General features: G+C 44.4%; 1 protein-coding gene across 4 annotated transcripts in view; it reads left to right on the forward strand.

Moving 5' to 3' along the window:
* The window catches only part of BCAS1 (brain enriched myelin associated protein 1), a 179,587-nt gene that overhangs the window by 149,340 nt on the left and 14,914 nt on the right, over positions 1 to 15,333 (forward strand). For all 4 annotated transcript variants that reach the window (XM_040437019.1, XM_040437020.1, XM_040437022.1 and 1 more), the window contains 4 exons: positions 985 to 1,146; positions 1,569 to 1,610; positions 2,304 to 2,471; positions 2,878 to 2,919. In XM_040437019.1, coding sequence (XP_040292953.1) covers positions 985 to 1,146; positions 1,569 to 1,610; positions 2,304 to 2,471; positions 2,878 to 2,919 — 414 coding nt within the window. The remainder of the gene's footprint in view (positions 1 to 984; positions 1,147 to 1,568; positions 1,611 to 2,303; positions 2,472 to 2,877; positions 2,920 to 15,333) is intronic.

Below are 15,333 nucleotides of genomic sequence, written 5' to 3' on the forward strand. Positions count from 1 at the left end.
GTATGGTGTTCTTTTGGTGATGTGCAGTGTTGTTTTTGCGCCAAACATATCTTTTGGAATTATGGCCAAAAAGTTCAACCTTGGTTTCATCAGGCCATAACACCTTTTCCCGCATGCGTTTGGGAGACTTCAGATGTGTTTTTGCAAAATGTAGCCTGGCTTGGATGTTTTTCTTCGTAAGAAAAGGCTATTATCTTGCCCCTCTACCCCATAGCCCAGACATATGAAGAATACGGGAGATTGTTGTCACATGTACCACACAGCCAGTACTTGCCAGATATTCCTGCAGCTCCTTTAATTTTGCTGTAGGCCTCTTGGTAGCCTCCCAGACCAGTTTTCCTCTCCTCTTTTCATCAATTTTGGAGGGACGTCCAGTTCTTGGTAATGTCACTGTTGTGCCATATGTTCTCCACTTGATGATGACTGTGCTCCATGGTATATCTAATGCCTTGGAAATTCTTTTGTACCCTTCTCCGGACTGATACCTTTTAACAATGAGATCCCTCTGATGTTTTGGAAGCTCTCTGTGGACCATGGCTTTTGCTGTGGGATGTGATAAGAAAATTTCAGTAAAGACCAACTAGAGCAGCTGAACTTTATTTGGGGTTAATCAGAGGCACTTTAAATGATGGCAGATGTATGCTGACTCCTATTTAACATGATTTTGAATGTGATTGCTTAATTCTGAACACAGCTACATCCCCAGTTATAAGAAGGTGTGCACACTTATGCAACCACATTATTTTAGTTTTTTTTGTTTTCTTCCCTCCACCTAAAAGATTTCAGTTTGTTTTTCAATTGAGTGGTACAGTTTATAAGGTCACATTGAAGGTGGAAAAAGTTCTGAAATGATTCATCTTTGTCTAATTTTTTTACATCACAGAAACCTGACATTTTAACAGGGGTGTGTAGACTTTTTATATCTACTGTATATAGAGTAGGAATATACCTTTCTCCTCATCTAATGACTAATCTCTGTTGTAGGTTGTGGTAGAGCAGCCTGTTGTGTCTGTATCTGTAAATTCGGAGAAGTCACCCCCAGAACAGGTTCTCACACCAGACACTAAACCTTTAGACACACCCGAACCAGAGAGTGAAAAACCTCAAAAAGAAGCTGCTGCTCGCCCGGTGCCATTCTGGAGGAAGGTTGGGAAAATCCAATAAGTCTATTGTGTCTATGACTGTCTGTCCCCTCCAGAGCCGCTGTATTCAGGGCAAGGATAGGCTGGAGAGGCAGATGCCTAGGGAGACGCTTCATAATGACCCCCAACTTGATCATCTGTATTGCTCACACAGCACTATAGCCAATTATAAAGAAAATGTACCCTGAATATGTGGGAGCTTGGAGCAGCCAGGTTAACTGTGGCATGGCTTTCAATTGTGGGCATTGTGGTTAGTACTCGTAGAGAGAGGATAACTGTACTGCTGGGGTATTGTGGCTGATAATTATTAAGGAATATTGGTACTAATGGAGGCAATGTGCTTCATAATTATGTGGCTAAGGCTGGTATTCATGTTAAACCGTGGGGACAACTAATATTTAACTGAAAATTATTTTTCTTCCTCAGTCTTTTAAAGCAGATCCACCGCCACAAAAAGTCCCTGAGAATGTAAGTTAGTACAATGGGGAAAGTTCACAGTAATTTCTAGACAGTATTTTAAAGCCAATGCGTTAAAGCCCACATGTTTTACATTGATATGGTCTTTGGTGCAAATCCGCAACAGAAGTAACATGCTGTGGTTTAGAAAATCCACACTATGCTTAGTTTTTTTCCGCTACATCAACATGTATTGTACATTGCTGCGGATATTCAGTGCGGTATTGCTCTTACCTTGTGGCTCACCATACATTCAGGAGATATATAAAATAAGGACACGTGCACATACACATCAGCAACATCCGATGTGTGTTTGACGTAGAATCTGTGGAAGACATACAAGGTTTTCTGCAGCGAATTTGCACCTACAACTGAGGTGGAATAGCCATATTTAATGGGGCTAATCTGTATACAGCCTACCCTCTACAGATACTGTATCAAGAATTGACACGTATCTCCTTGATGCTTGTTCAGCCAAAGGCTATCTCTCCCGACTTCCTCATACACACATGATACACAGTTGGTTCAGCCATGGGTGCATGTGTTTTCAATGGGAAAGAAAAGAAAGCCACTGTCATCAAAGAGGGAAGGCAGCCCCAAAGGCAGGTTCTGCGGACAATAGCCTTATGTGGATGGGGGTCTTTAGGTCTCATTCCGTCCTGTCAATTCTCTGAAATGTAATCTAATCACTAATCTCTGTTGTAGGTTGTCGTAGAGCAGCCTGTTGTGTATGTATCTGTAAACTCAGAGAAGTCGCTCCCAGAACAAGTTCTCACCCCAGATGCAAAACCTTTAGACTTTGACCCTCAACAACCACAGAGCGGAACACCCCAAAAAGAAACCACTGCCCGCCCGCTGCCGTTCTGGAGGAAGGTCAGACACTCCTGCCCCAGCACTGATTCGTTACTATACACTGTATTAAATAGCCATATTAGGCTGTGTTCACATCGCATTGGCACATACTCTGAATGCACACACTGTTCACTGTGTGAACAGAGCCTTATTCTATTTTCATTCTAACAGCTTCTTTGGTTTAGTTAATGCATTTTGGACAGAAATGTTTCATTTCTTTAAACAACCTTATAATTCTTACATTGATGCCTCATATTTATGGCACGGGGCTGTACGGTGGCACGGGGCATCCACAGTTCTGTATCATGGCGCGGCATGTACTCTTTTGCAGCTGTTCTACTCATAGAGAACCCCTCCATAATACACTTGCTTCCAAAGCTCGTCTCCCAGCAGTGATTTCTTACTAACAGAAAACCTTTCTTTCTAGTCTTTTAAAGGAGACTCACAAACCCCTAAAGTCCAAGAGAATGTAAGTCTAAGAAAATGAGCATCTGATTATATAAAATAAAAAAAAATCAATTAATAAATGAATAATTAAATAAAAAGAAAAAATTATATCTGGTTGTAGACCCTGACAGTAATGCTGGAGTTAGACAAGTAGATAATTGTTACAATGTAAGGCAATGTAAAGGGGCACATGACAGGGGGAGGATGAGGAGTATAGGAAAAGGAAGGGGTTAAGGGTGGATTGAAGTGCATGTGGTTTGAGGCGGGGCTACGGGTGGTATAAAAGGGGCATGTTCAAAAGTGGGAAAGGAATATACAAGCGGTGGCAGAGCAAAGGAGTATTTTTCCACCTGCCTGTCTTCTTTTAGGATAGGTCTCAGCAGTCTATAATGGATAACCTGGATAAAAAACAGGCCAAATATAGGCAAGGAGTGTTCACCTCCACCAATGTTGCTGAGGATAATTTGGCGCAGTAGTGGTTACCTAGTTTGATTCATATTCTGTTGAGAAGGATTCCAGAGGATGGGGAATGCAGGTCTTCAAAATACATTGCCCTCGGGTCAGGTGAATTATTATTATTTGGTATTTATCAAATTGGTTACTGGGGTTCTCCGGGAATTAACAAAATGAAAATACTTAAATATTACTTTATTATAAATATTTCCTCAAATACCTTTCATTATTTATAATGGCTTGTTTTGTCTGGGTAGCAATCATCAGGGGAAACAAAATGGCCGCTGTCTCATTAGTTCACACAAAACCTGTCCTGATCACACATGGAGACAAGTTACTTTACAACACTGAGGTAAAGAGCTACCTCATCCTCCTCTCTACTTGTCAGGGATGATGATCCTGAATACAGATGATAAGAACTTTAGCTGAATCTCTGGGGTATTTAGTTCATGAGGAGACATGAAGTACAGAGCGGACGGACAGGACAGACTGTGGTAATGTGTTGCTGTGGTAATGGAGACTGTAAACAAGTGCTGCTGCTCATTAGCAGCACCTCACCCTCCTTTCATGTCTCCTCATCATCTCCATTTGCAATGAGCAGAACCGTGGTACGGTTACACAGACGCCAAATTATGCAGTGGGTCAGGATATGGGTATAGAAGTTTATAGTTTTTGTTCATGACGCCAATTGCAGCGTGCGCAGGGTACAGTCTCAGGGCCCTTTAAGGTGTTGCAACTCACGTACCAGGTTAGGAATGCCAGAGTGGTGTAATGTCTCTGTGTGGTAATAGTAATAGTGTCAACTGTGTCTCCTACCTTGGTACGGCTGGACTCCTGGATCCTGGTTCACTTGCAATAAAATGAGTGTATTGCTAGTAGGAATAATTGAGGGATTTAGTAGCAATAATTGAGATCCAGACTTGGACTATAACTCAAACTGGTCTTTACTTGATGCAGCAGTAATCCATATGAGATACAGCAATAGTCTGAAGTCCCAGCAGGTATTGGCAATGTATGGCAGGAATCTATCTTCTGCTTCTATCATGTGCCTGGAGCTCTCTTGCAGGATAAGTCGTCTCCTTGTGGCTCTGTAATGTGGCAGGTATCTATCTTCTGCGCTATCTGTCTTCTGCTGTGTTGGGGACTGACTAGCTGAGGAGGAATATGGCTTCTCCTGGTCTCTGGACGTTACTCACAGTTGTGCTCACAGGGTATGCTTCTTCCTGGAGTTCTGGAGATGGCTGCTTGCTTGTCACCAGCTGAGGCTGAAGGGCTCAAGACTGGGAATGATGATCTTTTGTCTCAGCCAGGGGCATCGCTAGGTTAAAACATTCGGGGCCTGGGCCCCGGATGTTTTGTCCCATGCCCCGAATGTCCTGCCTGCCTGCTAGATACAACTGTATTGCCGTACACAGAATGGCAATTCAATTGAATCTAATACACTGGGAAGAGCTGAAGGACTTGTGGTGACATCACAGGTCATGTGATCAGCAAAACAGGCTGTGATAGGATGACCTGGATGATGTCACCATCATGTGACCAGTGCAGGATTGGACCGGAGTGAAGAGGAGAAGGAGCCTAATGGTGATGTCTGTACATGAGGAGAGGTAAGTGAAGGGAGAGGCAGAGCAATGCTGGGAGTCGTAGTTATTTAACTGGGATGTATGTTAGGGCTGAAGGGAGGGATGTTATTGACATGGAACTGTGTGCTTGAGGTGGCTGGGGGAGGGAGTGATTTTATTTACATGGGACTGTATGTTCAAAGTGGATGGTGGGGGGGAATGATGTTTATGTACATGGGACTTAATGTTTAGGCTACGTTCACACTTGCGTTTGGGGATCCGCTTGTGAGATCTGTTTCAAGGCTCTCACAAGCAGCCCCAAATGCATCAGTTTAACCCCAATGCATTCTGAATGGATGCGGATCCATTCAGAATGCATTCGTTCGGCTCCCTACGGCCCCCCGTTCCGTTTTGGAGGCGGACCCCAAAATGCTGCAAGCAGCGTTTTTCTGTCCGCATGGCCTTGCGGAGCCAAACGGATCCGTCCTGACTTACAATGTAAGTCAATGGGGACGGATCCCTTTGCATTGACACAAAATGGTGCAATTGTAAACTAATCCGTCCCCCATTGACTTTCAACTTAAGTCAGGACGGATCCGTATTGGGACTTAGAAATTCAAATCTAATACAAACGAATCGGTCTTGAACGGATGCATTTGTTTGTATTATCGGTGCGGATCCGTCCTGTACAAGTACAGGACAGATCCGCACGAACGCAAGTGTGAAAGTCGCCTTAGGGGGTGATGTTTACATGGGATTGTGCGTTGGAGGCGGCTGGGGAGGAGGTGATGTTATTTACATGGGACTGTATGGTGGAGGGAGAATTATAACTGCAGGGGGCACTGCAGATCCAGGGGACATTATAAGCGGTCTTATTACTACTGGGGGCTCTATAGGAGGGTCTTATAGATCCGCCTTTTTTCTACTGAGCGCACTATGGGGGCCTTATTACTACTGAGGGGTCTGTAGGGAGCTTTATTACCACTGGGGGAACAATAGGGGGCCTTATTTCTACTGGGGACTCTGTGAGGGTATTATTAATATGGGAGGGCTCTTCTAATAATGCGGGCATTGTTGAGGAGCATTATCACGGTTGGGGCAGTATTACTAATGAGGGCATTCTAGAAGGGAATTACTATTGGTGGGACTATGAGGAGCACTATTACTATGGGGGGCAGTAATGTTTCTTCAGGATAGTATTTGGGGGTATTGGGGGGGCGGGGGTGGCACAGCAAGCAGCCGTCGGCCTCAGTAGCAGTGCGATCCCGTCTATTGCGCGGACTCAAGCGCGATCCTGTAACTGAATCGCGCATGCGCCGTCCGTCCCCGATGCCTGCGCCTGAGGAACAGAAGACAGGCAGGCATCGGGGACGGACGGCGCATGCGCGATTCAGTTACAGGATCGCGCTTGAGTCCGCGCGATAGACGGGATCGCGCTGCTACTGAGGCCGACGGCGCATGCGCCGCCTGTACAAGCGCGGTCCCGGCGACTGAGCCGGGTGTCAGTTACACTGCTTAGAGGAGGGGTTAGGGCAGGGGAGTTACAGCCCGGAGTGAGGGAAGGGCTACCCCCTTGACTTCTAGCGTGACTTCAGGAGCTGGAGACGAGGACTTTATAAGTCGTTTTTTTCATCAATATACATCCCAGGAAAGCGGCACAAGAATGCATTCAAACAGAATGAGGATAATATATAAGGTACTGGTAATAGTTTATTAAGTGAAATCCAGGTGAAAGGTTTGCTTTAACAGGTTGTAGCGGGGTCAGAGGCGTACATAAAAATCACTGGGCCCCATAGCAGGAATCTAAATTGGGCCCCCATTCCCCTGTTATAGCCCCTCCTTTTGTCCCATGAACTATTCTTGCTGCTGCGTTTTATAATTTATGCCATCAGGGCCAGATTGGGATTACAAAACAGCCCTGGCACACAAAAGAGGTATAATATATGCATTGTGTACAGGTATATAGTATATTCCCTAGTGTTCTGATATGTGAGGTACAGTGTATAATATATGCAGTGTATACAGTATATACAGTAGTGTAATATGTGAGGTACGAGGTATAATAGATGCAGTGTGTACAGGTATATAGTAAATACAGCAGTGTATTGACACCTCGTACCTCACATATCAGTACACCGCTGTATATACTATATATCTGTACACACTGCATCTATTATACCTCGTACCTCACATATCAGTACACTGCTGTATATACTATATATCTGTACATATTGCATGTATAATACTGTGTAATATATGCAGTGTGTGTGTGTGTGTATATATATATATATATATATATACACACACATACACACAGAGCAGTGTATTGATGTGAGACATAGAAGGTATAATACTGTAGATGCAGTGTTTACAGAAATATGTGGTCAGTTATACATTATGGTCACTGTGTGTGAGGTACATGAGGTAGTGGTCACTGTAACTGTCTGAAGTATTATACATGAGTGAGCAATGAGTAAAAACAGGGCATGGGGGGGGGGTAAATGATGAAAAGTGGAGGACCTCCTCTTACCACTCCATTCCAGTCTGTATGGATCAATGCAGAGCTGCTTGTGAACTTCTAATACTTGCTGTTAGGGGTTGAAGGACCTGTGATGATGTCATCATAGGTCCTGGCAGATATACCTTTGAAACCTAGGAACTACACCATTTTTGGTGCAGTTCCTTTGCTAGATTCTGCAGGACCTGTGATGTTGAAGATGATGTCATCACAGGTCCTGGCAGATGCACTGTTCTAACCTGGGAACTACACTTTACACTGTGCAGTTCCCTTACAGGACCTCTGATGACATCATCAAAGGTCCTTTAGCTTTAGAAAGATAAACAGGAGCAATTAGGGGGCGGGGCCTCTCCTCCACTTCGGGCCCCTCTTTCTCACGGGACCCATAGCAGCTGCGTGGTCTGCCTATATGGTAGGTACGCCACTGAGCGGGGTAAAAGAGTTTAGTAACATAACTAATGTTACACATTCCCACAGAGATTCACCTGTATTCAGGAAGGATCATGATTCCTGTCAGAGTAGAGAGGAGGATGAGTCAGCTCTTTACCTCAGTGTTGTGAAGTAACTTGTCCTCCTGTGTGATTAGGACAGGTTCTGTGTTTACTGATAGGACAGCGGCAATTTTATTTCTCCTAATGATTGCTCCCCAGACAAAACAAGCCATTATAACTAATGATAAGTATTTGTGAAATATTTATTATAAAATATGTAAGTATTTTCATTTTTTCAATTCCTGGAGAACCCCTTTAATAAAGGGCTACTGTGACCATTTCACCAGACTACTGAGGGTGTCGCCATTAGTTGGGGTTTTGGTGGTATGTTAAAATGGGTTTGGCCCAGCATATCTAGACTTTCACTTGTCATGTTACAGTTCATGTTGAATGATAAGTATGTGGTGTAAATGTATGTAGCGTCTGAACGATTGTACTGAAAATGCTTAATCAACATTTGTAAAGTCATTTATGTGAATGAATAAATTATCGTTTGTCATTGTTGAGTTGTGTAAATGTAAAGGTACATGGTATGATCTTTCATGATATGAACAATGTAAAAACTGGAGTATTTTATGTAAATCGTTCCTGTGTAAATACAGTGAACGCTCCTCGATTTAAGCAAGTGATAATCTTTGCATGACAATGCTAGTCATCGACTTTAAATGGTTAGGTGCCATTGTTTTGTTAATCACCTAAACAATTATCTACTCCTCTAAATACACCATTGGTATGACCCCATGGTGCACCCCTGCCTCAGTTGTGCCACATTCCTGCCTTGTACCTCTTACTGTTAGTATTGAAAAATATGTAGAAAATTATTGAACTTTCAAAATTTGGCTTCGTTCACAATCCGTCCATATTTGAAGGATCCAGTGCACCTGTTGTGATCTGTTTTTCATATGCCATTGTCTTATACTGGGTCCATCAGGTTCCTAACACTGGATAGAATAATGTATCCATGCTACATTATGCTGTAAAAAGCTCAAAATCTCCAGCAAGAACAGAGGATAAAATGTGATCATAATATTCCAGTAAAAGCTCAAAAGTAACATCAGAAACGTTAGAAATAATAGCACAGTGAGTAAAGAAATCACTGAGCAAAGTCTAAGTATAAAGCATTCAGCAGGTACAGCAGAGGTTGATATTTTGGAGAATGGACGAACTTGTTCACTCTCCCAACTCCATATTAAAGAAAATGCAGTGTGACCCCTAAGCTGGACGCCTTTGGATTCACACTGACATTATAAAAGTGGAAAGGGGGCTAAACTAGACAGGAACCACACTCTCTGAGCCGCAGTGGCTGACTCCATGGTATGCAGTGGCCCTCCTTCAATGGCGGCAGACCATGCAATGGGGCCCAGAGGAGGAGGGGTGCACTGCTGAACTTCCTCTCTTCAGACATTAAAGGGTTTCTGTCACCCCGCAAAACTCATATTTTTTTTTTTTTTGGATAGTTAGATTCCTCATAGCGCGATATAGGAGAATATAATAGTCTTACTTACTTTCATGCGGCCGATTCTTAATAAAACGAACTTTTATAATATGTAAATGAGGGCTCTACCAGCAAGTAGGGCGTCTACTTGCTGGTAGCTGCTGCAGAAATCCGCCCCCTCGCCGTGTTGATTGACAGGGCCAGCCGTGATCTCCTCCTCCGGCCGGCCCTGTCAGTAATTCAAAAATCGCGCGCCTCGCGTCATTCGGCGCAGGCGCTCTGAGATGAGGAGGCTCGTCTCCTCAGCACTCCCTCAGTGCGCCTGCGCCGATGACGTCTCCTCTTTCGGTGATGTCATCGGCGCAGGCGCACTGAGGGAGTGCTGAGGATACGAGCCTCCTCATCTCAGAGCGCCGAATGACGCGAGGCGCGCGATTTTTGAATTACTGACAGGGCCGGCCGGAGGAGGAGATCACGGCTGGCCCTGTCAATCAACACGGCGAGGGGGCGGATTTCTGCAGCAGCTACCAGCAAGTAGACGCCCTACTTGCTGGTAGAGCCCTCATTTACATATTATAAAAGTTCTTTTTATAAAGAATCGGCCGCATGAAAGTAAGTAAGAGCATTATATTCTCCTATATCGCCCTATAAGGAATCTAACTATCCAAAAAAAAAAAAAAGAGTTTTGCGGGGTGACAGAAACCCTTTAACCACCTCCGGACCGACTAACGCAGGATCGCGTTCCGGAGGTGGCAGCGCTGCGCACAGTCACGCATATACGCGTCATCTCGCGATGGCCGAGATTTCCTGTGAACGCGCGCACACAGGCGCGCGCGCTCACAGGAACGGAAGGTAAGAGAGTTGATCTCCAGCCTGCCAGCGGCGATCGTAGCAGGCTGGAGATGTGTTTTTTTTAACCCCTAACAGGTATATTAGACGCTGTTTTGATAACAGCGTCTAATATACCTGCTACCTGGTCCTCTGGTGGTCCCCTTTGTTTAGATCGACCACCAGAGGACACAGGTAGCTCAGTAAAGTAGCACCAAGCACCACTACACCACACTACACCCCCCCCCCCCCGTCACTTATTAACCCCTTATTAGCCCCTGATCACCCCATATAGACTCCCTGATCACCCCTCTGTCATTGATTACCCCCCTGTCATTGATCACCCCCCTGTAAAGCTCCATTCAGATGTCCGCATGATTTTTACGGATCCACTGATAGATGGATCGGATCCGCAAAACGCATCCGGACGTCTGAATGAAGCCTTACAGGGGCATGATCAATGACTGTGGTGATCACCCCATATAGACTCACTGATCACCCCCTGTCATTGATTACCCCCCTGTCATTGATTACCCCCCTGTAAAGCTCCATTCAGACGTCCGCATGATTTTTACGGATCCACTGATAGATGGATCGGATCCGCAAAACGCATCCGGACGTCTGAATGAAGCCTTACAGGGGCATGATCAATGACTGTGGTGATCACCCCATATAGACTCCCTGATCACCCCCCTGTAAAGCTCCATTCAGATGTCCGCATGATTTTTACGGATGCACTGATAGATGGATCCGATCCGCAAAACGCATCCGGACGTCTGAATGAAGCCTTACAGGGGCATGATCAATGACTGTGGTGATCACCCCATATAGACTCCCTGATCACCCCCCTGTAAAGCTCCATTCAGATGTCCGCATGATTTTTACGGATGCACTGATAGATGGATCCGATCCGCAAAACGCATCCGAACGTCTGAATGAAGCCTTACAGGGGCATGATCAATGACTGTGGTGATCACCCCCCTGTCATTGATCAACCCCCTGTAAAGCTCCATTCAGATGTCCGCATGATTTTTACGGATGCACTGATAGATGGATCGGATCCGCAAAACGCATCCGGACGTCTGAATGAAGCCTTACAGGGGCGTGATCAATGACTGTGGTGATCACCCCATATAGACTCCCTGATCACCCCCCTGTCATTGATTACCCCCCTGTCATTGATTACCCCCCTGTAAAGCTCCATTCAGACGTCCGCATGATTTTTACGGATCCACTGATAGATGGATCGGATCCGCAAAACGCATCCGGACGTCTGAATGAAGCCTTACAGGGGCGTGATCAATGACTGTGGTGATCACCCCATATAGACTCCCTGATCACCCCCCTGTCATTGATTACCCCCCTGTAAAGCTCCATTCAGATGTCCGCATGATTTTTACGGATGCACTGATAGATGGATCGGATCCGCAAAACGCATACGGACGTCTGAATGAAGCCTTACAGGGGCGTGATCAATGACTGTGGTGATCACCCCATATAGACTCCCTGATCACCCCCCTGTCATTGATTACCCCCCTGTCATTGATTACCCCCCTGTAAAGCTCCATTCAGACGTCCGCATGATTTTTACGGATCCACTGATAGATGGATCGGATCCGCAAAACGCATCCGGACGTCTGAATGAAGCCTTACAGGGGCGTGATCAATGACTGTGGTGATCACCCCATATAGACTCCCTGATCACCCCCCTGTCATTGATTACCCCCCTGTAAAGCTCCATTCAGATGTCCGCATGATTTTTACGGATGCACTGATAGATGGATCGGATCCGCAAAACGCATACGGACGTCTGAATGAAGCCTTACAGGGGCGTGATCAATGACTGTGGTGATCACCCCATATAGACTCCCTGATCACCCCCCTGTCATTGATTACCCCCCTGTCATTGATTACCCCCCTGTAAAGCTCCATTCAGACGTCCGCATGATTTTTACGGATCCACTGATAGATGGATCGGATCCGCAAAACGCATACGGACGTCTGAATGAAGCCTTACAGGGGCGTGATCAATGACTGTGGTGATCACCCCATATAGACTCCCTGATCACCCCCCTGTCATTGATCACCCCCCTGTCATTGATCAACCCCCTGTCATTGATCACCCCCCCTGTCATTGATCACCCCCCCTGTCATTGATCACCCTCTGTAAGGCTCCATTCAGACATTTTTTTGGCCCAAGTTAGCGGAATTTTTTTATTTTTTTCTTACAAAGTCTCATATTCCACTAACTTGTGTCAAAAAATAAAATCTCACATGAACTCACCATACCCCTCACGGAAACCAAATGCGTAAAATTTTTTAGACATTTATATTCCAGACTTCTTCTCACGCTTTAGGGCCCCTAGAATGCCAGGGCAGTATAAATACCCCACATGTGACCCCATTTCGGAAAGAAGACACCCCCAGGTATTCCGTGAGGGGCATATTGAGTCCATGAAAGATTGAAATTTTTGTCCCAAGTTAGCGGAACGGGAGACTTTGTGAGAAAAAAATAAAAAATATCAATTTCCGCTAACTTGTGCCAAAAAAAAATAATTTCTAGGAACTCGCCATGCCCCTCATTGAATACCTTGGGGTGTCTTCTTTCCAAAATGGGGTCACATGTGGGGTATTTATACTGCCCTGGCATTCTAGGGGCCCCAAAGCGTGAGAAGAAGTCTGGTATCCTAATGTCTAAAAATGCCCTCCTAAAAGGAATTTGGGCCCCTTTACGCATCTAGGCTGCAAAAAAGTGTCACACATCTGGTATCGCCGTACTCAGGAGAAGGTGGGGAATGTGTTTTGGGGTGTCATTTTACATATACCCATGCTGGGTGAGAGAAATATCTTGGTCAAATGCCAACTTTGTATAAAAAAATGGGAAAAGTTGTCTTTTGCCAAGATATTTCTCTCACCCAGCAAGGGTATATGTAAAATGACACCCCAAAACACATTCCCCAACTTCTCCTGAATACGGCGATACCACATGTGTGACACTTTTTTGCAGCCTAGGTGGGCAAAGGGGCCCACATTCCAAAGAGCACCTTTAGGATTTCACAGGTCATTTACCTACTTACCACACATTAGGGCCCCTGGAAAATGCCAGGGCAGTATAACTACCCCACAAGTGACCCCATTTTGGAAAGAAGACACCCCAAGGTATTCCGTGAGGGGCATGGCGAGTTCCTAGAATTTTTTATTTTTTGTCACAAGTTAGTGGAAAATGCAGATTTTTTTTTTTTTTTCATACAAAGTCTCATATTCCACTAACTTGTGACAAAAATAAAAACTTCCATGAACTCACTATGCCCATCAGCGAATACCTTGGGGTCTCTTCTTTCCAAAATGGGGTCACTTGTGGGGTAGTTATACTGCCCTGGCATTCTAGGGGCCCAAATGTGTGGTAAGGAGTTTGAAATCAAATTCTGTAAAAAATGACCTGTGAAATCCGAAAGGTGCTCTTTGGAATATGGGCCCCTTTGCCCACCTAGGCTGCAAAAAAGTGTCACACATCTGGTATCTCCGTACTCAGGAGAAGGTGGGGAATGTGTTTTGGGGTGTCATTTTACATATACCCATGCTGGGTGAGAGAAATATCTTGGCAAAAGACAACTTTTCCCATTTTTTTATACAAAGTTGGCATTTGACCAAGATATTTATCTCACCCAGCATGGGTATATGTAAAATGACACCCCAAAACACATTCCCCACCTTCTCCTGAGTACGGAGATACCAGATGTGTGACACTTTTTTGCAGCCTAGGTGGGCAAAGGGGCCCATATTCCAAAGAGCACCTTTCGGATTTCACAGGTCATTTTTTACAGAATTTGATTTCAAACTCCTTACCACACATTTGGGCCCCTAGAATGCCAGGGCAGTATAACTACCCCACAAGTGACCCCATTTTGGAAAGAAGAGACCCCAAGGTATTCGCTGATGGGCATAGTGAGTTCATGGAAGTTTTTATTTTTTGTCACAAGTTAGTGGAATATGAGACTTTGTATGAAAAAATAAATAAATAAAAAAATCATCATTTTCCACTAACTTGTGACAAAAAATTCTAGGAACTTGCCATGCCCCTCACGGAATACCTTGGGGTGTCTTCTTTCCAAAATGGGGTCACTTGTGGGGTAGTTATACTGCCCTGGCATTCTAGGGGCCCAAATGTGTGGTAAGGAGTTTGAAATCAAATTCTGTAAAAAATGACCTGTGAAATCCGAAAGGTGCTCTTTGGAATATGGGCCCCTTTGCCCACCTAGGCTGCAAAAAAGTGTCACACATCTGGTATTGCCGTACTCAGGAGAAGGTGGGGAATGTGTTTTGGGGTGTCATTTTACATATACCCATGCTGGGTGAGAGAAATATCTTGGCAAAAGACAACTTTTCCCATTTTTTTATACAAAGTTGGCATTTGACCAAGATATTTATCTCACCCAGCATGGGTATATGTAAAAAGACACCCCAAAACACATTCCCCACCTTCTCCTGAGTACGGAGATACCAGATGTGTGACACTTTTTTGCAGCCTAGGTGGGCAAAGGGGCCCATATTCCAAAGAGCACCTTTCGGATTTCACAGGTCATTTTTTACAGAATTTGATTTCAAACTCCTTACCACACATTTGGGCCCCTAGAATGCCAGGGCAGTATAACTACCCCACAAGTGACCCCATTTTGGAAAGAAGAGACCCCAAGGTATTTCGTGATGGGTATAGTGAGTTCATAGAAGTTTTTATTTTTTGTCACAAGTTAGTGGAATATGAGACTTTGTAAGAAAAAAAAAAAAATAAATCATCATTTTCCGCTAACTTGTGACAAAAAATAAAAAGTTCTATGAACTCACTATGCCCATCAGCGAATACCTTACGGTGTGTACTTTCCGAAATGGGGTCATTTGTGGGGTGTTTGTACTGTCTGGCCATTGTAGAACCTCAGGAAACATGACAGGTGCTCAGAAAGTCAGAGCTGCTTCAAAAAGCGGAAATTCACATTTTTGGACCATAGTTTGTAAACGCTATAACTTTTACCCAAACCATTTTTTTTTTACCCAAACATTTTTTTTTTATCAAAGACATGTAGAACTATAAATTTAGAGCAAAATTTCTATATGGATCTCGTTTTTTTTGCAAAATTTTACAACTGAAAGTGAA

The sequence above is a fragment of the Bufo bufo genome, chromosome 6 (assembly GCF_905171765.1).
Source record: "Bufo bufo chromosome 6, aBufBuf1.1, whole genome shotgun sequence".
In the NCBI taxonomy this organism is placed as follows: Eukaryota; Metazoa; Chordata; class Amphibia; order Anura; family Bufonidae; genus Bufo; species Bufo bufo.